This window comes from Lupinus angustifolius, chromosome LG17 (assembly GCF_001865875.1).
Source record: "Lupinus angustifolius cultivar Tanjil chromosome LG17, LupAngTanjil_v1.0, whole genome shotgun sequence".
Taxonomy (NCBI): Eukaryota; Viridiplantae; Streptophyta; class Magnoliopsida; order Fabales; family Fabaceae; genus Lupinus; species Lupinus angustifolius.
Genome location: NC_032025.1, coordinates 389,525 through 411,429, shown reverse-complemented (window position 1 = coordinate 411,429; position 21,905 = coordinate 389,525). Strand labels below are relative to the sequence as shown.

Sequence of the window (21,905 nt, the reverse complement as noted above, 5' to 3'; positions counted from 1 at the left end):
CCCCCCCCCACTTTGGTTCTCAGCCTGTGTCCTTGAAGCCACTACCCACCTAATCTACTACATACAAAAGCCTGGTCCAATTCGTTCACATTTTCATTAGATTTAGTTTGATAGCTTTAGTAATGGCTACTAGTGGGTGGTGGTGGAATTGCACTGTTGCCTAAGTACAAAGAGTTCCTAGTTGCTGCTGCTAAATGAAATAAACTTGAATCCAATGCACCGGGATAGACATGACCACAGGATAAAGGGCAATAGACATAGGTAGAATGGGGTTTGATTCACTTCTCACATGCTATTTATGTATAGGCTTGGATGCTACTTTTCTATTTGTTTTGTTCCTGTCCTCCTGGCACCCTCCCTTTTATATGGGGAAACTTGCTATATACAAATAATTTCTGTACGAAATGTTGACGAAGTGGCATTGCAAAAATTTGCTAAGTAATGGCTTTAGTAATGGCTGCTTCAAAGAATAAAGAAAAATATGGTATGTTGTAGGTATCAAGCCACCTCATTCATACTGTGATTTTATGAAAAATGCTTCATAAGAAATGACATTTCTCAATATTATGTTAGTAGCTCGATTTTGATGTGTAAATTATTGAGGGTGAATAATGCTTCTGTTCCTTGTAGATTCCAGAGGCCTCCAGGAGCAATTCCATCTTCAATGCTGGGTTTGGAAGCTGTTACAGGAGATCTTGACAATTTTGGTTTTGAGGATTATCTAAATGGTAATAAATGATTTACCTTTGTATTGTTGTTGCTGATTTTATTGATCAATTACCAAATTATCATTTATACTTCATTTCCCACCCTCATTCATTTTTGTTAATGTTGCATGCAGACCCTCGTGAATCAGAGACTTTGCGGCCATCGGACATGCATCATGGAATGGAAGTTCGCCTCGGTCTATCTAAGGGGCCAGTATGCCCAAGTTTCATATAGTTGAAGCATCTCCTAATAAGGAAATGGGTCAAGGAACTTATATGTTTATTGGTTAACTTTGTATTTCCCTTTGTTAGGATGCTTTGTTATGGTCAGCATTATAATTAAACTTGCATGCGATTGTTACAAGGTTTGTGATTGTATTTTATGCATGTGTTTACAACACAGCATATCTTGCACTTATCAACTGTTCCCTATTTCTGACCTTAAGTACTTGCAAGCGTGTAATGCCATTCTTTTTTAAGGAAATGATGGGAACTGCATTTTATTGGGTTAAAAATTTTGTTTTTGTTTATTTCCTTATGGTAATAATCACGGAAATTACCAAATGAGTTGATATTATTTGTAAAACATTTTTGAACTCAACATCACACTTATATACTTGAACAAGATTGTATTTTTTCCTCTTGTCCAATTACACTCATTGATTAGGTTGGTTTTCATCTTCTGTACAATAGATTAAGGCAATTTTCGCACTATAGATGAATATTTTATTTTATCCATCTGCAATAGAGTGTTGTTTGATGAACTTCAAGCATGCCACAACAAATTTGTCCTATGAATTCCCCCAATTGAAAACTGAGAATCAATCTACTTTAGAGATCATCAAAGTAAGTTGTATGTCCCTACTAAGAAACATTGTTTTTATACACAGTAGAGAATAAGCCTCTCACATTATTCTTAATAAATCTATATTTTTAACCACAGAAGAAGTTGAGATGCATATTACTTAAATTTGTTTCCTTAAATTCACTTATTGTTTAACATGTATCTTATTTTTTTATATGTGGTACTTCTAGATAGAAGAAAAAACATGTCAAACAATGAATGAATTTAAGGATAAATTATCTTCTGGTGTAACATATTAAGTTTGTCAGGTGTATTTATTTGGCCTTTTCCTAAATATAGGTATAAGCAAAGTTGTAGGGAAAGGTGTATTTATACTTGTATTTTCTATTTTTATAGACTAAACAACGTTCCCTTAGTTTTGTAGAACGTTACCCCATGCATATACTCTTGGCCTTTATGTGATGGATCCCCTTTAGTTTGTGATCATGATAAATATCCAACCCAAAAGATTAACATTGTCGGGCTGACCCAATAGTAGCCCGACCGCTTCACTCCTATCAGTATTCAGTAACATACATCAGCTTATAGATAACCCTTTCCATAAACAACTTTGAATGAAAACATCAATTGTTAGAACTTAATTATATGGGGAGAGCTCAACCCAAAAGAATAATCTGTTAGGTGAAATAGTATATATATGACTTATATGAAAGTCCTAACATAACATTTCTCCCTTCCAAATTAAATGCACCCTGGCCTTTATGTCATGGATCTTTAGTTTGGGACAACATTGCCCCCCTTGCAAACTAATGCACTCTTGACCTTTATGCCATGGATTCTCTGTAGTTTGAGATAAATTCTCAAATATTAAAAGCCAAAATGCACCTTTAGCCCCTTAGTTTTAAAGCCATTCACCTTCTTTAGTTTGGGATAAATTCTCAACTAAAATCTACATGGAAACTGAAATAGGAAAAATAGAAGGCAAGAAAGAATTACGTGGTTCGTCACATGAGGGTGTGTGACTACGTCCACGGGCGAAGAAAATGTTTTCCATTGCCAGTAATAGTGCATGTTACAGTTACATAGTATATGTCCCAAAAATCCCCAACACTCTCTGTCTTATAATGTTTTGTACACTCCAATCCTATGTTTTTGTACACTACATCCTATAATGTTGTATGATTACATATATACAACAAACTATATAGAACAAAATGTTGCAGAGATGCCAGCAATGGTGGTCGTACTGCAATCCGATGGCCATTTACCGAATGCGATTCAAATGTGAAAATGGCTCAGCTCTTGCTTTTGGAGCAGCCTTAGTTACTGCTTCTGGAGCTCCAAAAACATTCCAGAACCTCAATGTTTCATCTGCTGCTGCTGATGCTACTGTGCAACCATCTGGGCTCTGAAAGAAGTTGTGCATTACACTTATCAGGAAAATGCTTCAAAATGATACTTCTTAAAAGGTTTATATGCTTGACAAATACCGAAGTAAGAGATAAAAAATTACCTGAGCCATGTAAAGAACTCTGGAAGTATGGCCAGTGAGCTCTGCCATCTTCACCATTGAAGGGTATTTCCAAAGTGTTAGTTGATTGTGAGTAAAACCATGGGAGCTGAGTAACTCCCTCTCATTCTTGTTCCACAGCAGGGAACATACCTGAGACCCAGTGTCAACAGAGTTCAAGCATGCACCTGTGTGGGTATTCCAAAACTTAATGCAACGATCGCCACTGCCTCCACCAGAAGCTAGCAAATTCCCTTGGAAAGGGCACCAAGCAAGGGCTTTCACTGCGGATGTATGATCTTCGAGTCTGTGAAGCCACTGTGTCGCGGAATTAGAAGATGCTGAAGATCTGTCCCATACATAAAGTAGATTATCATTCCCTCCACTGGCTAATTGTTGGCCAGAGGGTGACCATTTTAGCCCACAAACTTCTTGTTCATGACCTCTGTAGGTTTCAACAATCGGTGATCGGATTCGGACATCGTTGTTAACAATTCTACCATCCATCCCTCCAGTTGTGAGTATGTGATTGTTCCATGCCAAAGCACCCACTCGCTGCCTATGGCCACCTCTCAAGCTTCTCAACTGTAGACCCAGACAAGAACAATGTTAGTAAACTGGTAGGAACTAAGTGAATAATTTATAATTCTGGATTCATATACCTTTCTATTTGATGTTGAATCCCATAATTCTACTTCAGAGTTGTTCAAGCCGACAGCAATATGCCGGCCATCGGGAGCCCAGCTGACCGAAGTGATAGGGCCACATTCATCATCAACTGTAACAAGCTCTGAAGTAGAACCATTTGATGCATCCCACAAGTACACTGTGTTTCCAAGTGCAATTGCAAGAACATTGGCACTTCCCCAGTCCAGTAGATTGAGATAGTAGTCATCCACAAGGTCCGGAGCATCCAATGTTCTCTCAGAGTTCTGAAAAAACCAACATACAATACAAATCAGCACATATGAAAACAACTCAGACCCTTTTGAAATCATAACCCAACAACATAAAGTCATTGCCTGCTGTAGTTTATGAAATCAGACAACAAATTGAAATAAAATCTAAGGAGCATTGAATCGGATCGTAGTAACGAACCTGAGGAATGTATCGCTTGGGCTTGGCTTGTTTATCTTGATGATGAGTGGAGAAGTTCTCGTGAGGGATCAAGTCAACCGGTGTTGGTGGCTTGTTCTTGAATGCGAGAATTCTGGTCCGGTTCATGTTTAAGGATTCTGCAAGCTGCTTCCTGTAGGCGTCTTTAGAGGGAGAATTCAGAGCTGGATTTTCCTTACCTTTTGCCCCCTCTGTCAGCATGTAGTGAGCGTAATCGAAATCCATCGCCGATCGATTTGGTATGAACCTGTCCAACTGGTGACATTCAAAATGACAAAAACACAATCAATGAAGGATCAAGTACTTGTCTTAAAACAAATTTTCGCAGATTAATAAAAAAATGATATTATAGATACCAATCATCAGCTCCAAAAAAATGTTATCATAGATAAGTTAAATTTCATCAACAATCTAGGAAAAACAAATAAATTCCTTTTTTTCTTCCCCGTTTTTTGAATAATCAAGAACATACATTTACTGATGAATATTTCAAATTTGAAATGTCAATTGTTTTCTATGAAAAAATCTCTCTTTATAGACCAACTTTGCATTATAAAAAACCCCAATTACAAAACCCAAACGGGTAACTTCAAATAAATAAAAAAATCAGAGGGGAAATTTGGAACAATTCCATTACGTTTTCTTGGGATTTCTTTCTCTGAATAAAGTGTTGCTCCTGAAGAGGGCAACGAGATCGTGTTTTCACGGATCTGGTGGAAGAAGAACAACTGTATGATCCTGCATCCATTGTTAACAAGAGACAAAAAAAGAAATAGAAAAAAACACAAAGAAAATATGAAAGTAAAAGCACAAAATAAAAAGAGAAAAATTGAAATAACAAGAATTAGAGCGATTGTTATCGAAGATGATTGCAATTAGAGATAGTAGTGTTAGAACTGTGAGAGGAATGAATTGAATGGGAATATAAATAGTGAATAAATTGGTATTAGGGTTTTCCAAAATGTTTCTTTTGTGGAAGGTAACGGCTATTTTTCTCTGTTTATGGAGGTAGCCGTTTAAACACGTTTTGACTAATTTGTCCTTTGCTTTCATCACCTTTTTTTTAATTCACCTGATTTATGATCATAGTCAACATGGTATTATTTATTATGAAATAATAATAAAGTATATGATATATAATATTAAAATAATAAAAAATATATATAAAAATTTAACTAAAAACTAAATATATAAATTTGTGAGTACCTGCAATGTGGGTATCACAAAATCCATTCCCGCCCATAAACTATTATTGCGGGTACTTGTTGCGGATATTTCCACGAGTCGGGTTTTTTTTTTTGCCATTCTTTAAACACCAACAATCTTATTATTTCTTGTTTCTTATTACACTCTTTATTTAAAAGGAAGTTGTATATTCATAAAAGGAATCATATCAAAAGGGTTACTTTTAGAGAGAATGGAGTGAAGTCAATTTTGAATTAAAAAGGTTATATGACATTTTAAATATAAATAATGAAGGATATAATAGTTTTTATGATTATCAATTATTTTATTTATTATTTACTTAAAAATATTGTATAACTATCATAATTTAAAATCAAAGAATATATCTTCATTCGCTATGTGAAACTCTTTAAAAATTGACTTCCAAACAATTTAGATAGTGATTAGACAATCACAGAACTCAAATCTTTAATATAAAAAGTAAAGTTTTTAGAGGTTACAATCAATTTTTATGGTAACCAACCAAGATCATTTGAGATTTAATTATATTTATAAAAATACGTGAATATACATTTGAGAGCACTAATAACTCTACCTAAGAATGACAATGGGGCGGACATATATGAGTATTAGTTACTTTTGCTCTTACTCACACTATTTGTAGGAATCCTTGTTGATAACGAAAATATACGAGTATTCAACGAGTTTTTTATTTAAATAATATATCTATATATATTGTCATATGTGATATATAAAATTAAATATTACATAATTAATAAGATATGTATATGATAAATTTATGAATATATAATCTTAAAACAGTAATAAAAATATATAATACATATAAAATATTTACTTAAAAGAATAAATTTATAACTATGTTGATATCCACGAAATGGATATTATAATAAACGTTTTTATTCATAAATTATTATTGTGGGTACTTATTGCGAATATTTTTTCAGGTTCTCACTCGTTAGAAAATTTGCCATCAATATCTCCATCCATATATACAAATTTATTTATATTTTTTGTTGGGTCATGTGTGATGTTCATGTTTAAATCAAATAGACATTATTGTTATGCAAACTTGAACCTTTATTACTAATGCTTTGATATTTCCTTCACTTTAATGTATGACATTATCATGGCTTAGAAAGAGGATCATCTATCCCATGAAATGTTGTCTACATGTATCAAATTAATCAAATCCCACCAAATAGCATATTTATTGTTCCACAAAGTGTAACTCTCTATATATTACTCATTGTGATTGGTTGAAAAAATATATTTAAATTAAAATTTTAATAATTAATTATTTTTCTGACCAATCACAAACAATTTCACACTTTTATGAGACAACAAATGTCCACCCCCAACTAATATAACAAAGTTACTTTATGTTTTTATGATGACAACTTCCAATTAAATTGGGACACCATTAGACATGAAAAAGTGAGATATGTGAGAATTCTCGTGCTTGGGTTCATTAATCAACATCTCCTTTTGGATTTTGTGCTTACTTGAGGACAAATTTTATGATTTGAATTTTTTCTTCTATTAAAATATAAAGTTTCTTTTCTTATAAATTCCATTATTCTAAAACTTTGAAACCTTAGTTTCTCATCAACCTATTTGTTTGCAAAATGTGGGAATTTTTAGAATAATTTGAAACCCAAATTTTCTAAACCATCTTCTTCTAAAAAGTAAATCTAGAATTTTTCTTCATCCTCTAGGAAACAAAAAAAACTTGAGCGTTCTTAAACCTTAATTTAAAAAGTTTTAATTTGTCATTATTATAATTACAATAATAATATTTATTAATTCCCTATTTTTTTAAATCACACATGGGCATAATGTAGAGGACGTCGTTGATTATATTGATAATGTGTGCATGTCAATATTTTTTCATGCATCAACAAATGCACTTGAAGTCATAGAAAATGTTTGATGACAACATATAGTGAGAATGTCAAGCATATTTAGATAAAGATATTCTCTAATATTGGATGAGAATTATGACACATGCTGAGAAAAAAGTATTAACAACCACGATTTTAAGTTTTTTTAATAAAATAATTTCCTTCTCATCATATTTCAGCATTAGAGAAGAGTTGTACTTATCTCGATTCCATAAGAAGAAATGCATATAATTGTTTAATGTGTTATTATTGAACTCTAAACTTGGTCTATCATTTTTGTTGCTAATTCAACTCTTATCACTTTCTCCTTTTCATACTTATATATTTTAGATGTACTTAAGCTAAAATGATTTAACTTGAGCTGATATAAATTACACTCTTAAGTTTTAGTGCTGTGTTATATTATTTAACTTATGTGTGTTTTATAATTATTATTTCTTGTTGGTCAAACATGTTGTTAATGAGTGGGGAAACATTGATTTAAAATTTGGAATAGCCATAGGATTTACCAATGTTTATCTACTATTAATGAAATATAAAGGAACAAAATCAAGTAGTACATGCTTGATTTTCCTTAAGCAAGATCTCGGGTTTGAGTTTTGTGGATAAAAAAATGTATGCTGAGAGAGTTAGTCCCACGTACCTATAGATGTTCCCGGCTCAGACAGAATTGTCTCCAGTGCAAGGATAACTCAAAGTAATAACAAAGTTATAAAGACAAAAATTACAATAATCATATAATATTATTCAATATTATTTTAAAGACTTAAAATCTATAGTGGAATTTCAGGGTATGTGGAATGTAGTAACACGTAACCACTGGTAAACATTGATTTACCAAAGTTTATCTATTAGTTATGAAATATAAAGGGACAAATACACTTATGCCAAAATTTCAAAATAAAATATTAATCCAAAGTAACAATAAATTATATAAAATATAAGAAGTTCAATATCATATAATATTATTCAACATTATTTTAAAGACTTAAAATCAATAGTGAAATTTTAGGGTATGAGGAATGTATTAACACGTAAGGAAATTAGAAAAATAGATTATTACCTAATAAACATTAGTATGCCATTAATGTTTAAGGGTGACATTATGTATAAAATTATTTTCTTTATTTTGTATTTGTTTAGAAACATTATTTTGTACAAGTAGACTTATCAACTTTTTTATGACCATTTAACCAATGTATATGTGTACCTTTTACTAGCTTATGAATCTTTCAAATTATCTTGTATATGTAACTCATAATTTCAAACATGAAGTTGAAACCCATGAAATACAAGTATGTATATATTTTGTAGTTGAATTTTAAAGATGCAATCTTAGTCACTTTGTAAATACATCACATGATAACAACAACAACAAAATGTTGACAATGTCACCTTATACGAGGACAAGTTAGATGATATTGTCGTGATCTGGTCATAACGGTTAGATCAATCTTAACTTGTTGTGATACAACTTAACATATATGTGTTTTCATTTTATTAACTACATTTAATGCAAATCTTTATTTTTTATTAAAGAAAGAAAAAGAAAGTTCATAATGCCTTTTAGAGAACAGAATTTTCCCGCGCTATAGACGAAGCCAAGAATGGAAAGATACTCTGTATTTCCTGCCATGTTGTATAGCAAATGTGTTGTTTAAGCAATCAATTTCTCGTGTAAGCAACCATTGCTTGTATTAGTAACAACCCGAATACAAGTATCCTATGAGCTTAAGAACGATTCCGAGAAAGCGAAAACATATAAAATATAAGAATATGGATAAATTATATGATTCACTGAAGAAATCTGTAAAGATACTCTGCATTTCCCGCCATGCCGTATAGCAAACGTGCTGTTTAAGCAATCAATTTCTCGCGTAAGCAACCATTGCTTGTTTTAGTAACAACCCAAATACAAGTACCCTACGAGCTTAAGAACAATTACGAGAAAGCGAAAACATGTAAAATATAAGAACATGGATAAATAAATTATATGATTCACTGAAGAAACCTTATTCAGTATGAGCGTCAGACAATCAAGAGGAACCCTTTCTCAGTATCGAAAACCACGAAGGATCTAATCTCTGATGTACCAGTTATCATGTCGGAAAATTGAAATAAAATGTGAAAATTTTGTTTAAGACAAGGCATGCATTTATGGCATTTGTTTCAAATGATGGTGATTGGTGAGGCTAGGGCTTGAGCCCAAATCATGGTTTATACGTGTGACATAGATTTAACAAAGTATGCAATGCAAAATCGTGGAGTATTAGCCACATGATTTTACCACCAAACCCCAAATCCCATATATTTATTACAATATCAAACTCTCTCATGAAATTTCAATTACTTGTATTATTCCAAAGTCAAAATTGAATCCAAAACCCAAATCTGAATTTCAACTTTGTGCCCTAACCCATATCGTAGTTTCTAGAGAAAGAGAAAACAAACTGGGGAAGCGAAAGAAAGGAAAAGGGAGAGTGGTGAAAGAGAAGAAGATGGAGAATTCTTCATCGGCACTGGATTGTGGAGTTGGATCCATTGTATGGGTTCGAAGAAGGAACGGTTCATGGTGGCCAGGTCAAATACTCGCTTCCGATGAGTTCTCTGCTTCTCGTTCTGGAACTCCGGTTAAACTTCTCGGTAGGGAAGATGCTAGCGTGTAAGTTCCATTTTTATCTTATTTTTCTGATTATTTTAACTTCAATTATTCATATACTTATGTTAGATTGTCAAATATTTGATCATAATATTCTAAATGCAAAACACTGTTAGTTATATTACCATGATTGTTTAATCTGAAAGAGGGTGTAGGTTGTCGCCTTGTGATTTGGTGGTATTGATTCAAATCCTGGGAACAGTCTCTTCATGTTCGGGGGGTATTATTGCATGCATTTACTTGCTTTAGACTGTACTATGTGGGAGCCTTATGCACTAGGTCGCTCTGTTTGTGGTACTTGAATGAGATTGAAATTTGGGCAAAGGAAATAATTGGGAAGTAAACTAAAGGTAGTAGATATGAGAATATTGTGTTGGATGAGTGGGTACGTTAGACATTCTAGGATCAAGAATGAATCTGCATTGGGGAAAACGTGGGCAACATCTATAATAAAAATAATAGATTCTCGCCTTAGGTAGTTGAGTGTGTGTGGAGGAGACCTTAACCCTACAAAAAAGCTTCAATAAGGGTAGTCAAATTTCTAGAGGCAAAGGGACATCGAGAAGAACTATAGGTGAAACAACTAGTCATGATTGATGATAAAGTCTTATGAGCTGAGCCCACCTAGTTTGATTAGCTGTTGTTGTTGTGCAACCTTTTGAATCAGGAAACTATGAAGAATCATTCTTGTTGTGCTTATCGGGTTTACCAGTATATCAATATTCTTAACAGTTATTGGTAGCTTTGTTGATTAATTGCTATTTCTTCGCAGGGATTGGTACAATTTTGAGAAATCAAAGCGTGTGAAGCCATTCCGATGTGGTGAGTTTGATGGATGTATCGAAAGGGTGGAGTCCACCCAGGGTATACCATTAAAGAAAAGAGAGAAATATGCACGCCGAGAAGATGCTATTCTCCATGCTCTCGAGCTTGAAAGACAAATGTTGAAAAAGCAAGAAAAATTAGGTATTGCTTCTTATTCAACCAATTTTAGATCATATGTTTAAGAATGGTATATACTTACACTGCAGTAACTTTGGGTAAAGATTTAAAAAAAATAATATCACATGCAACATCCCAGGCAATAGTCTTACAGGATTAAGATTAGAGATTTAGAGGGGAGCTCTCAATATTCTGTTCAACCAAATGTTTCTCACAAATTTTATTTGATGATAATGACTAGGAACTTGCAATTGGTGGTCTTTTTATTTATCACAAAAGAATTGCAATCAATGGTCTTTGAGAGAAATACAATTGAAGGCAGTGGTAAAATTATTTAGATTAAAGAAATAATAAATGAAGAGTGGAGTGAGGAATGTTAATATATGGCAACGACCCTTTTTATTTAAACTCGTCAAAAGCTCAGTTCTTAACCTGATTCTGATTCTGTTTTCAGGAGCACCACAAACAGACGTAGCTTTCAGAGCGAAGAAAAGCAGATCTGCATATTTGCCATCAGAGTCTAGTGATTCTCTGGATTACAAAGACACTCTAGCCCATGTTGAGATGTCATCTTCCCTACTAGGAGGGGAGTATCCTTATCGCAATTCATTGGCTGAAGAGAGTGAATCTGCTTTTATGGATAATGTTGATTCTGATTCTTCTGAAACAGTTTCTAATGATTCCAAAGCTGATTCTTCTGAGACAGAATTGGACAAGGATGAAGAAATGACTATATTTTCAGGTGTAGTTTCTACTTTTCTTATTTTGTGATATCCTTATTTCATGTCAGCACTTGAAAAGGAAAAATTAAAACATCCATATCCCAATCATCCCACCATATTTTATGTTATAGTATAAATTGATTATTTTCCTTCCCTAAACATACCTATCCTGGCCATCTATGCTATCCCACTATCCCGTTTTTGGGGATTGACTAGGATGCTCTGGGATCTGGAATTGACTACTTAGGATTGTTGATCCTAGTGATCATTGTTTGGATATTGAAATCAATTCTGTAGGTCGAAGTTGACATTCTTCCTTTTAATTCTTGCGCATCTCCTTACTTCTTTTTTCTATTTTGTATAACTTTGTCTTCGAGTAGTGACTGTATCTTGACAAATGGCTTAGATTCCAGCCCACCAACCCCCTCTTTTCTCCTTTCATCTATTCTAATGAAATCAACAAATTTTTTGCCTGGCTCCCTTTAAAAAACAAAAGATTTGTGTGGGTTATATTGTCTTCCAAAGTTTTAAAAAATTGTGAACCAACCATCAGCAAATGTGCCCTTAGAGTATAAGTATAAAATTTTTAGGTCCTTTTCTTCGTAGGGAACTTCTGTTTACAACCACTTGGTAAGAAAAAACAATTTGGAGGATCCATTCCCTTGTAAGGATACCTTGGTCAATGTCAAAAAATATATATGTGGGTTTGACTATTATGTGTGGTTTTTGTACGTTATAGCATTACCTGCCCATTGCTCTCTGTATAACATGTGAATTGTGATGTACACTTGTCAGAATTTCAGTGACTCTATAATTAGGATTTTGTATTTGTGAATCATTATGGTACCTTTACGGTACTTATTTATTCCTATTGCCTCTATTAGAGGGCCATACATTGTGAGGCAAGGTTATTCTCCTATTCCAATTGAGTCTCTTTCATTGAACCATTTTTTTTAGTTTTGTGTCAGGCTTATAGTTTTTGTTCTATGCCACATCATTGGTTTTTATCCCTTTTGGTGTTTGCAGAAACTGGTCAGGATGAAGAAGAAGAAGACGAAGAAGAAGAAAGCACTAGCAGTGACGAGCATGATGAGTTGGCAATTTCCGGTGACATGCCTCACCTCTATCCTCGTGAACCTATAACATGTAATGGAGCTGTATCCAAATGGCAGTTAAAAGGAAAAAGGAATAATCGTAGTCTAAAGAGTTCTGTGGGTGCTTCTGATGAGAAAGGTGTTTTATATGGAGCAGTTGTTGAAGGGCAAAGAAGTCACTTGAGCCACAAGATACCTGGGCCTAATTTGCATTACTATAGAAATGATTTTAGTGATGCTTTTGAGGACACCGACCAAATGTTTGGATTGGAAGATGAATACCTAACTTCCAGAGCAGTATCAAAAAGTCAAATTAAAATTCAGCATGGTGTTGATTGGGACGATTGGCCCTGGGAGGATCAACCTCCTTTGAGAGGGTATTGGGATATTAAAGCGTTTCCTCCTGTATACGGTGATCGTTATCATTTTGATGGGAGGATGAGGTCGATGCTGGTAGATGTAGACCTTAAAGTTCAAGCAAGCTATCGAAAAGAGCCTGTTCCCATTGTTTCTCACATGAGTAAGTTAGATGGGAAGGCAATAATCGGACACCCAATCCAAATCGAAGCCCTTAAGGATGGTTCATCTGATATTCTATTTTCTGCAGTCAATGACTTTGGTAATGATGGGATTGGCTTTGAGGGAAGTAGTGTGCTTCCACCAGCTTGGAGGACCGCAAGGAGAACAGCAAATTTTCGTGTTCCCCGTCCCCGTGTATCCTCATCAAATGGTGCTGAAGATGATGCAGATTTTTCATTAGATGAAGAAAGAAAAATTGGATATAAGAAATTATATTCGGGGAGTTCCAGTCATAAAGCAAGTCTTTCAAGGAAGACTAGCCTTAACAGTCACACACTATCAATTGACAAGAAGTCCTTGAAAAAGGTGCCAAAGAAGGCAAGCATGTCATCTAGCCAGAAAACCAGAACTCTGTCCTCATTATCGGTTGAACAAAATCTTAGTAAAAAGCCAGATAGCAGTTTTTACGACACCGATAGGTTGATTAAACCGGAGGTCTCTGGGCTCACTACTGTAGCTTGCATACCAGTGGAGTTAGTATTTAGTAGATTACTTGAGAAGATTAATAGGCCACCATCAAATGCAGCTTTGTCCAATATTGGTGTGGAGAGAAACACATAGGTTACATGTACATTGTTATTATATATAAGAACAATAATGTTACAGTAGTAGGATTATGTCCTGTTTTTTCCAACTGGAAGGAGAAGTCTTATTCAATTCGTTTTCGCATTTTAAGGATGAGTAAGTATAGACTCCAGTTCATCCTGTAACTTTATATACAGAAGGTACATGAATTTGTTTTACTGTTTTATAAGTGCACATTTCCCAGATATTGGTTTACTTAGGGCACAGCATTATTATCTCATGATACTAAATGCAACCTACTATCTACTATCTAATGATTGAATGGTTGGTAGATAATATGACAATGTTCTAGTCAGTGTTGTGATAACAGGATCGGTTTGACCACTTATCAAACTTGAAAACAGCTCTAGTTTGTAGTCTTAAACCGTTTAAACCTAATACGAGACCTTTCCGGTGTGATGTCTGGTTTGAGTTTCACAATATTGGTTTTAGTTTTGTGCTGATGTTTTTGTAATAGTTTTGACTTGAAAGAAGTGTACCCTCCTCTGCTTTTATTAGAGCATACATATTGAAGGCATGTTCCCAACTAAGACTCTCATGTATTGCATAAGCTTGAATTTGCAGATTTTAATTGACATTGAGTAAAATTCAAACTTTGTTTGTTGCGAAAATTATGAGAAAATATTATTGAAGGTAAACAATACAAATATGAGGTACTAACAAACGCTATTCAGATAAACAATACAAATATTGAGGATAATAATCCAACTATTCAATGTTGGGTTCAATGCCCGTTGGGAGAGTTAGTTTCACGTAGTAAGGAACAAAAAAAAATGTTGGGTTCAATGGATTAGACCTTGTGGTTACATCATTGTGCTAAATGAAAATAGATTGTTCAAAATCCTCTAATGTAGACAACAACCTTTGTTTTTCCTTTCTTACATTACCAAAAGAAAATATATTTGAATATGTTTGAATTATTTCATTCAAATAAACTTTTAGATTTAAGTTGTCAAATATTCCTTCAATCTTATCTTATCATGGTCACTATATTATTTCAAAATTTTTTAATTAAACAAATGTTTAATGTATTTTAGTAAATTATTAGATTTAAAAATATAAATCAATAAAATAATCACAATTTAGATTAAACATGAGATACAGAATATCAATATCATTTACCAAAATACTTACCATTATTTATGATTTAATAAATGTGAATATCAAAATTCAAATGGAGCCCCCAACGGTCACATTTCTGTAGGGTTCACATGGAGGCTCCAACGGTCACATTTCTCTAGGGTTTACGAAACTCTACAAGTATAAATGACTCACAAACCCGTTCTCTTCAATCATTCATTCATTTCATTGATTCATTCATTCACAAATCCAATCCCATTTGAACCAATGGATTTCTTCAGTCTCTCAAGGAAGGAGCTTCAGTTTCTCTCCAAGAAGAACAAAATCCCCGCCAATCAAACCAACCTAGCCATGGCTGAAGCTCTCTCTTCTCTATCCCAAGTAATTATCTTTTCTTTGTTTTCTCGTTTCTATCATCTTCATATTCCTATTTAGCTTATTCGGGGTCTTACTACAATTTTGAAATAAAATCTGTCATCACTTTAGTTCATTTCTGTATGAATTTCATGTTTTTTGCTTTGTTGTTGATAAATTACCTAGAGGAATTTGTAAGAACTTATAGAGTAGTAGTTTATGAAAATAGTTTAACTCTTTTTTAGCTTATTTCAATGAACTTGTTATGAAAATAATATGTTTTTAGTTTGTTTGGACAATTGTGGTTGGGAAAATATTCGTTTATGAAAACATATTTTTTTAGCTTATTTCAATAAGCTCATTAAATAGGCTTTTGATTTATGAAATTAAGCTTTTTTGAACTTATTTTAAAAAAAGATCCGCTTAATTAAGCTGTTTTCCCAAATATGTTCTAAATGGTTGTAACTTATTCTGTAAAATGATGTAGGTTGAAGGATTGGATGAAATTTTGAATCCAGTGGAAGCTTATCCCAATCAACTTCAAGAGGAAAAGGCGATTGAAACCCCGAACATTCATCATTCTAGAACTTCAACTCGAAGGAAAGATGTGAATGTATCAGTTTCAATTTCTACTCGCAGAAAGAAGAAGGATGAGCTGGTGGAAAGTGATGAAAAGCCAATTGATCACATGCTTAAAACTCCTGCAGCTCCAGCCACTGCGACAAGACAATATAACACGAGGAGGTCTACGAGGTTTTTGGAGAAGAACTTGTCTAAAATGAGCTTAATAGACTCTGGAGATTTGGTAGGGTCTGTGAAGTTTGATGAAGTTTCTCACCAAACACAAGACTCGGTGGAGCCTGAACAACATGATTCAGATTTGAAATTGGTAGCAATTTCTAAGACATGTAATGATTCAATTGAAGTTAAGGAAGTGCAACAAGACATTGAAACAGGTCTGGTTTTCCTTCACCTAACAATTGTTGTACAAATTGTGGCTAACTGAGCTTTAGTAAAGTTCTGATTTTCATTTTTATCACTGCAGATTTTGTTGAGCCTGAGGATTCTACTGCACCTATGGAAGTTACTAATCAAGATATTGATGCTTTCAATTCACCTGTTGTGGTGCCTGAAGTTGCTTCTATGGATGTTACTGATAACCAAGGTCACAATGAAGTTGCTTCTATGGAGGTTACTGCTGATCATGATGTTGCTGATTTAACTGTTGAGGTGCCTGTTGATGCTTCAATAGAGACTATCAATGCTCTGGTTGATGCTGATGTTACTGTTCCTGAGGAAATTGATATCACAAAACAAGAGTCTAGTATCTCATTTGAGACAATGAAGGGTAACTTGGATGAAGTCAGCTTTTCAACAGTAACAGCTGCTCCAATATTTGAGCAGAAGACTAATGATATTCCAATTCAACCATTTGTGGCTGATGAATTAAAGGGAGAATCCTATTCTCCAGCTGAATTAGAACCAAAGGACATTGAAGATGAACACATTGAGGAGGAAGATAAGAACCAATTTGACAGTATGAAGGAAAACTCACTGCAAGAGATGAGTATAGGGCAGCTCAAGAAGATGCTGAAGAACTTAAAATTAGATGGAAAACCAAACAGCAAGGACAATAATGTTGCAAAGGAAATGGATATCAAAAGAACTGCATTGCAGCCCCTGCTAGAGAACAAGATGATAGGTGGTGAAACTAAGAATGGTTACTGAAAACTTGTAGCAACAGATTTTATAGTAATGTTACCACTTGGGATGTGGTACACTTTCCCAAGTAATTTTGTGTCTTTGTTGGGAGGTCCAAACCTTGGTTTGTGTCCCTATATTTTTACCTTTCCTCAGTCCCAAGTTTTGATGGTTTTAGTTTTGATTTGTAATCTGAGTTGTAGCAACAAATTCACTTAATAAAACTTTCAGTTTTATAATTTTTTCTTCTATTAGTTTGTGTCCATTGATTATGAAGTTTGGTCATCTACTAGAAATTGGAATCACAATTATTTATCTTTTGGAATATTCATATTGCATCTTATGTTTTTTAAGAGCAAGAGGCCAAGATCTTTTGTAAAAAAAATTTATTTTTTAAATCTTGTTTTCTTTAGAATTAAATTTTACTTCAAAAATGCTCACACTAGATCTTATAAGGAGACTATGTAACACTTTTCCTTTTCTAATTCCTTAATTGAATTGTGTCTTGAAAGTCAAAATCCAAATCATCATGGTAGTTATATTTTTACGTTCTAGTAGAGTTTTAGAACATTGCATTTAATTGTAGTTAATTTGGATAGTAAAAAAAGGTTTGGAATTTCAAATTTTCTCATGTTTTTTATACTCCATCCTTTTAATATCAAGGTAAGAAAAGCATATATTTAACACATTCTCTAATTTTTTATTCTCAAACAATAGATTTACCAACTAGGCGTAGTGATGTAAGATATTTCTAGAAACCTCACTTATTGTGAAGGGCAACCACGAACTAACCCCGAAATTGATTAATGCCTTAGCCGAGATTTAAAGTAATAATGGCCCACCTTTATTGGTTCACAAGTATAAGACTTTGACAAGGAATATGAACACCCATTATAGTTAGGCCACGCTATATATAACATGAAATTATTTCGTGCAAGTAAAATGGATTAGCTCAAATATCATTTCATGCAGGTTGTTGGCGTAAACCCATTCTTACAAGTAAACATAAAAGGAACGCTTTACAAACTTACAATTAATATTTTCTAAGTAAAATTCGAGTTTGACTATTATAAAAAATTATCTGTGAATATTTATATCTTGTAGTATAGACTATAACATAAGTTGGTAGATAAGAAAGTTCTATAACTAATGTTAATTGTTAAGATTGTTTGAATGAAAAAAATGAAATTCTTAGATAAATATGTATCTTGAAAGTGGCTAATTATTCAGAGGGAGGAAACCTTGTTCAGCTATGATTTAATAATGGTCACCCTTTCAAGATAAATAAGCAATATAGATGAACCACAAATTCAACAATTAAGTGAAATGAAATATGATATATGATTCTAACCACTTTCATTTTCTAAGGGTCTTTTTTGTAGAATTGACTTTTTTTTTTTGTTTCCAAACGTATCCACAATTTTATTTGAGTTGGGAATATTCACTGCTATATAGGACTAACTCTCACAGTGAATATTTTTTCTTTCCACAAGATTCGAACCTAAGACCTTGCTTAAGAAAAATTAACATATATCACTTGAACCAACGTCCGTTTGGTTAGGGGGTAAGAATTGACTTTTAAATTCAATAATGTCATAGTATATTTTATTGCTATGAAACTTTGATTTTCATTTACTTGCTTCCAAACTCAACTTAGAAACGTGTGTTAAGTCATTGTTTTTTCTTGTATGGAAACAAATAGAAACAGAAAAATGACAGAAAAGTAGTTGGCATAAAAAGAAGCCTGAGATGCAGGAAAAGCATCTCAAATGGAAGAGAGAGAGAGAGAGAAAGAGGGTCCCACATCATAATTGAATGAATTATTGTTGTTGTTGATGAATGATCAATTCTGAATTGTGAATCTTAATATGAATATGAAGCAGAAAGTGTTAAAGATATTGTATTTTTGTATCAAATTCATCCACATGTTTATCTTCAATTTCTTAACTTGTTGGAAAACCAATACAAAAACAAATACTCTCAATAAAAAACAAACCTTTTCTCTTCCATCTCCACTTCCTCAATGGCCTCTCCCTCAAGGTACAATACCCATCTTACCCCTTTCTCAATTTCATACCAAGTTTTCATCTTTTCTCATTAATATTTCTTTCTATGGAATCAATTTCAATTCTTATTTTTTCTACCAATTTGTCTTTGCTATGTATTCTAATCTATAAACCTTATTATGTCTGAAACTGCAATTTTTATTTATTTCTTTGCCATGATACACTTGATAGTGGAACATTTTTCAGTTGTATATTTTAATAAGAGTTAATAGATTACTGAGAGTGTACAAACTATTTTCTCTTTTGACAATCAATATTTTGTTATTTTTCTCTTCCTTAGTTATTGAACTAAAAACTCTCACATTGACTAGAATAGTAAACTCAATATAGTACTTAAGCTATGAGGCTCTCCCACCTAATAGATTTGTCTTTTGGGTTGGGCTCTCCTCATGTGCTTAAGTCCTAACAATTGTGTCTTTCATTCAGAGTTTTGCCATGGAAAAAGCTACTTATAAGTTGGGTTAGGGTATGTTATCGAATACTTAAGTCCTAACACACATGTCAAAATTTCATTGGATTAGTGTTAAAAACTCCTTACACTGACCCTTTTAAGTCCTGTGTAATATTTCTTACACTATGATGAAGTTTGAAGCATATACATAACCATATTGATAAAAAAATATTTGACGTTATAATACCTACTTAAAAATCACATGTTTTGATGTATATCATTGATAGTATAAAAAACTTTATGCATTGATTCTTATATGAAAACATGAATGTATTTTGTAATGTATATCTCATTTTAGGACAAGGACAAGGTTTTGCTTCTGGTGTTATAAACCTTGGTGAAATAGAAGTGTGCAAGGTCACCACGTTTGAGTTTGTTTGGGGCAGCAATGTTATGGTAGACAACAAAAAAGCTGTTGCATTCTTTAAGCCTGTAGAGATACCTGATGGCTTTCATGTCCTTGGTCACTATTGTCAACCTTCTTACCAGCCATTTCGGAGTTTCCTACTTGTTGCTAGGGAAGTGGATACGTGCTCATCCGAAAGAACCTCGATTTGCAACAAGTTACCGGCTTTGAGGAATCCCGTTGATTATACACTACTATGGTGTTCCGATGCAGGAAGTAAGGAAATTTCAACTGATTCTGGTTACTTTTGGCTACCTCAGCCTCATGAAGGTTACAAGGCCCTTGGCTACTTAGTTACTAATGATCCTAACAAGCCTGAATTGGATGAAATTAGTTGCGTTCGTGCAGACCTCACTGATAAATGTGAACCTTACCAACTAATACTTGATGTTGGTTCTGTAATTCCGGAGTTTCCAATTCGGGTGTGGAATTTGAGGCCTTTAGACCGTGGCATGCTGGGGAAAGGGGTTTCTGTAGGGACCTTTTTCTGCAGCACTCATTGGAACATGGGTGAAGAGCTACTTGTAACGTGCTTGAAGAACTTTAATTCCGCGCTACCAGCAATGCCAAAACTCGACCAAATAAATGCACTAATTGAGCATTATGGCCCTACTGTTTTCTTTCATCCTAAGGAAGATTACTTGCCTTCTTCAGTTAATTGGTTTTTCACCAACGGAGCGCAGTTGTACCGAAAGGGCGTGTCTACAGCAGAGGCCATTGATGCAACTGGCTCAAATTTACCAGGTGGGGGAACTAATGATGGGGAGTTTTGGATAGATTTACCGAACAACGATCGAAGGGATTTCGTCAAACATGGGGACCTGACAAGCGCAAAACTCTATGTTCATGTGAAGCCGACTCTTGGCGGAACTTTTACAGACATTGCAATGTGGGTTTTTTGTCCCTTCAATGGACCATCCACTCTAAAGCTTGGAGTGTTTAGTATACCTTTTCGCAAGGTTGGAGAACATGTAGGTGATTGGGAGCATTTTACGCTTCGAATATGCAACTTCACTGGAGAACTATGGAGTATATATTTCTCACAGCACAGTAAAGGTAAATGGGTTGATGCCTATGATTTGGAGTATATTGATGGAAACAAAGCCATTGTTTACTCATCAAAAAGTGGTCATGCAAGTTACCCTCATCCTGGAACATATATTCAAGGGTCTTCAAAGCTTGGGATAGGTATTAGGAATGATTGTAGTCGTAGTAGTTTGCGCGTGGATTCGAGTATTCAGTATGAGGTTGTTGCAGCTGAGTATCTAGGAGATGTTGTGAAAGAGCCACAATGGTTGCAGTTTATGAGGGAATGGGGTCCTAAAATTGTTTATGGTTCAAAAACCGAAGTGGATAAGTTAATAAATGCTCTTCCTCATAGGGTTAGAAGTACATTTCTGAAGTTATTTAAAAAGCTTCCAGTGGAGCTGTATGGTGAGGAAGGTCCTACAGGGCCAAAAGAGAAAAATAACTGGATAGGAGATGAAAGATGGTGAATTTATTTTAGTGTTCATATTGCAGACATTATTGCAGATAAAAGTAACTTGTATACATATGGTGAGTTGTGCTTATATTATTGGGTTTGGATAAGGGAGGAAAATATAATTATTTTGTTTGTATGTTTGTGTTCATTGAGTGTAATGAGAACCAATTTTTTAGTATTGAAGGCAATTCCATATACACCAAAAACAACCCTTAGATTAACATCTCTATATATGAATATTACACGTACTAGTACACAAGGGATTTCATAAACTTTACACTCATAATAACACAAATTCAAGTGATAAAGTTAGTATAATATATGTATAAGTTTCAGGTTTTAGCAGGATTTCACCATTAACAAAGCCAAAAATTGGGCGTGGTTAAAATATTAATCCAAACACACTCAAAGCACGTTTGTCCATCAAATTAGGGTAATGTTCATGTTCTATTCTCATCTCTAGTTCACTCATTCAATGCAAGAGTCTCATTTCATGTATGAGTAGCTTAATAAAATTTATCCTTAAATAGTGTCACCT

The 21,905-nt window shown here is 33.9% G+C and overlaps 5 protein-coding genes across 7 annotated transcripts in view; 4 read left to right on the top strand and 1 right to left on the bottom strand.

Annotated features, from left to right (window-relative positions):
* The window catches only part of LOC109330773, a 23,520-nt gene extending 6,320 nt beyond the window's left edge, over positions 1-17,200 (top strand). Inside the window, exons 2-4 of the mRNA XM_019565051.1 lie at positions 15,158-15,287; positions 15,748-16,216; positions 16,306-17,200. Of these exons, the coding sequence (XP_019420596.1) occupies positions 15,174-15,287; positions 15,748-16,216; positions 16,306-16,988 (1,266 nt within the window). The 5' untranslated portion in view covers positions 15,158-15,173 and the 3' untranslated portion in view covers positions 16,989-17,200. The remainder of the gene's footprint in view (positions 1-15,157; positions 15,288-15,747; positions 16,217-16,305) is intronic.
* LOC109331187 (cyclin-B1-2-like) overlaps positions 1-19,391 on the top strand; it is a 20,697-nt gene extending 1,306 nt beyond the window's left edge. Inside the window, exons 3-5 of one of the 2 annotated variants that reach the window (XM_019565533.1) lie at positions 631-728; positions 842-947; positions 19,373-19,391. In XM_019565533.1, coding sequence (XP_019421078.1) covers positions 631-728; positions 842-942 — 199 coding nt within the window. In that variant the 3' untranslated portion in view covers positions 943-947; positions 19,373-19,391. Of the gene's footprint in view, positions 1-630; positions 729-841; positions 1,206-19,372 lie in introns of those variants that run through there. The other variant, XM_019565532.1, reaches the window with a different exon arrangement.
* LOC109331185 (cell division cycle 20.2, cofactor of APC complex-like) lies at positions 2,549-5,091 on the bottom strand. Its single transcript, XM_019565530.1, has 6 exons — positions 4,776-5,091; positions 4,121-4,393; positions 3,685-3,954; positions 3,026-3,607; positions 2,772-2,920; positions 2,549-2,740 (listed from the first exon to the last, which is right to left on the bottom strand). The coding sequence occupies exons 1-5, from the start codon at positions 4,884-4,886 to the stop codon at positions 2,777-2,779; spliced, it is 1,380 nt and encodes a 459-aa protein (XP_019421075.1). The 5' UTR covers positions 4,887-5,091; the 3' UTR covers positions 2,549-2,740; positions 2,772-2,776.
* On the top strand, positions 9,523-14,080 carry LOC109331182. 2 transcript variants are annotated; one of them, XR_002105752.1, is made up of 5 exons: positions 9,523-9,907; positions 10,677-10,870; positions 11,301-11,588; positions 12,595-13,878; positions 13,924-14,080. XR_002105752.1 is itself a non-coding variant. In XM_019565526.1 (4 exons), exons 1-4 carry the CDS (start codon positions 9,744-9,746, stop codon positions 13,800-13,802), a joined length of 1,854 nt encoding a protein of 617 aa, XP_019421071.1. In that variant the 5' UTR covers positions 9,523-9,743; the 3' UTR covers positions 13,803-14,080. The 2 variants fall into 2 exon arrangements, 1 of the variants encoding a protein (XP_019421071.1); XM_019565526.1 differs by having other exon boundaries at positions 12,595-14,080.
* Positions 18,642-21,544, top strand: LOC109331183. The gene is made up of 2 exons (XM_019565527.1): positions 18,642-19,001; positions 19,777-21,544. The coding sequence occupies exons 1-2, from the start codon at positions 18,830-18,832 to the stop codon at positions 21,378-21,380; spliced, it is 1,776 nt and encodes a 591-aa protein (XP_019421072.1). The 5' UTR covers positions 18,642-18,829; the 3' UTR covers positions 21,381-21,544.

Coding starts and splice junctions, on each gene's coding strand:
- LOC109331185 (XM_019565530.1), bottom strand. CDS start 4,886: ATGGATGCAGGATCATACAGTTGTTCTTCTTCCACCAGATCCGTGAAA. Junction 4,394..4,775: donor GAAAGAAATCCCAAGAAAAC/GTAATGGAATTG, acceptor GAATGTCACCAG/TTGGACAGGTTCATACCAAA. Junction 3,608..3,684: donor ATTCAACATCAAATAGAAAG/GTATATGAATCC, acceptor CTGGGTCTACAG/TTGAGAAGCTTGAGAGGTGG.
- LOC109331182 (XM_019565526.1), top strand. CDS start 9,744: ATGGAGAATTCTTCATCGGCACTGGATTGTGGAGTTGGATCCATTGTA. Junction 9,908..10,676: donor GGTAGGGAAGATGCTAGCGT/GTAAGTTCCATT, acceptor ATTTCTTCGCAG/GGATTGGTACAATTTTGAGA. Junction 11,589..12,594: donor AGAAATGACTATATTTTCAG/GTGTAGTTTCTA, acceptor TGGTGTTTGCAG/AAACTGGTCAGGATGAAGAA.
- LOC109331183 (XM_019565527.1), top strand. CDS start 18,830: ATGAATATGAAGCAGAAAGTGTTAAAGATATTGTATTTTTGTATCAAA. Junction 19,002..19,776: donor TCAATGGCCTCTCCCTCAAG/GTACAATACCCA, acceptor ATCTCATTTTAG/GACAAGGACAAGGTTTTGCT.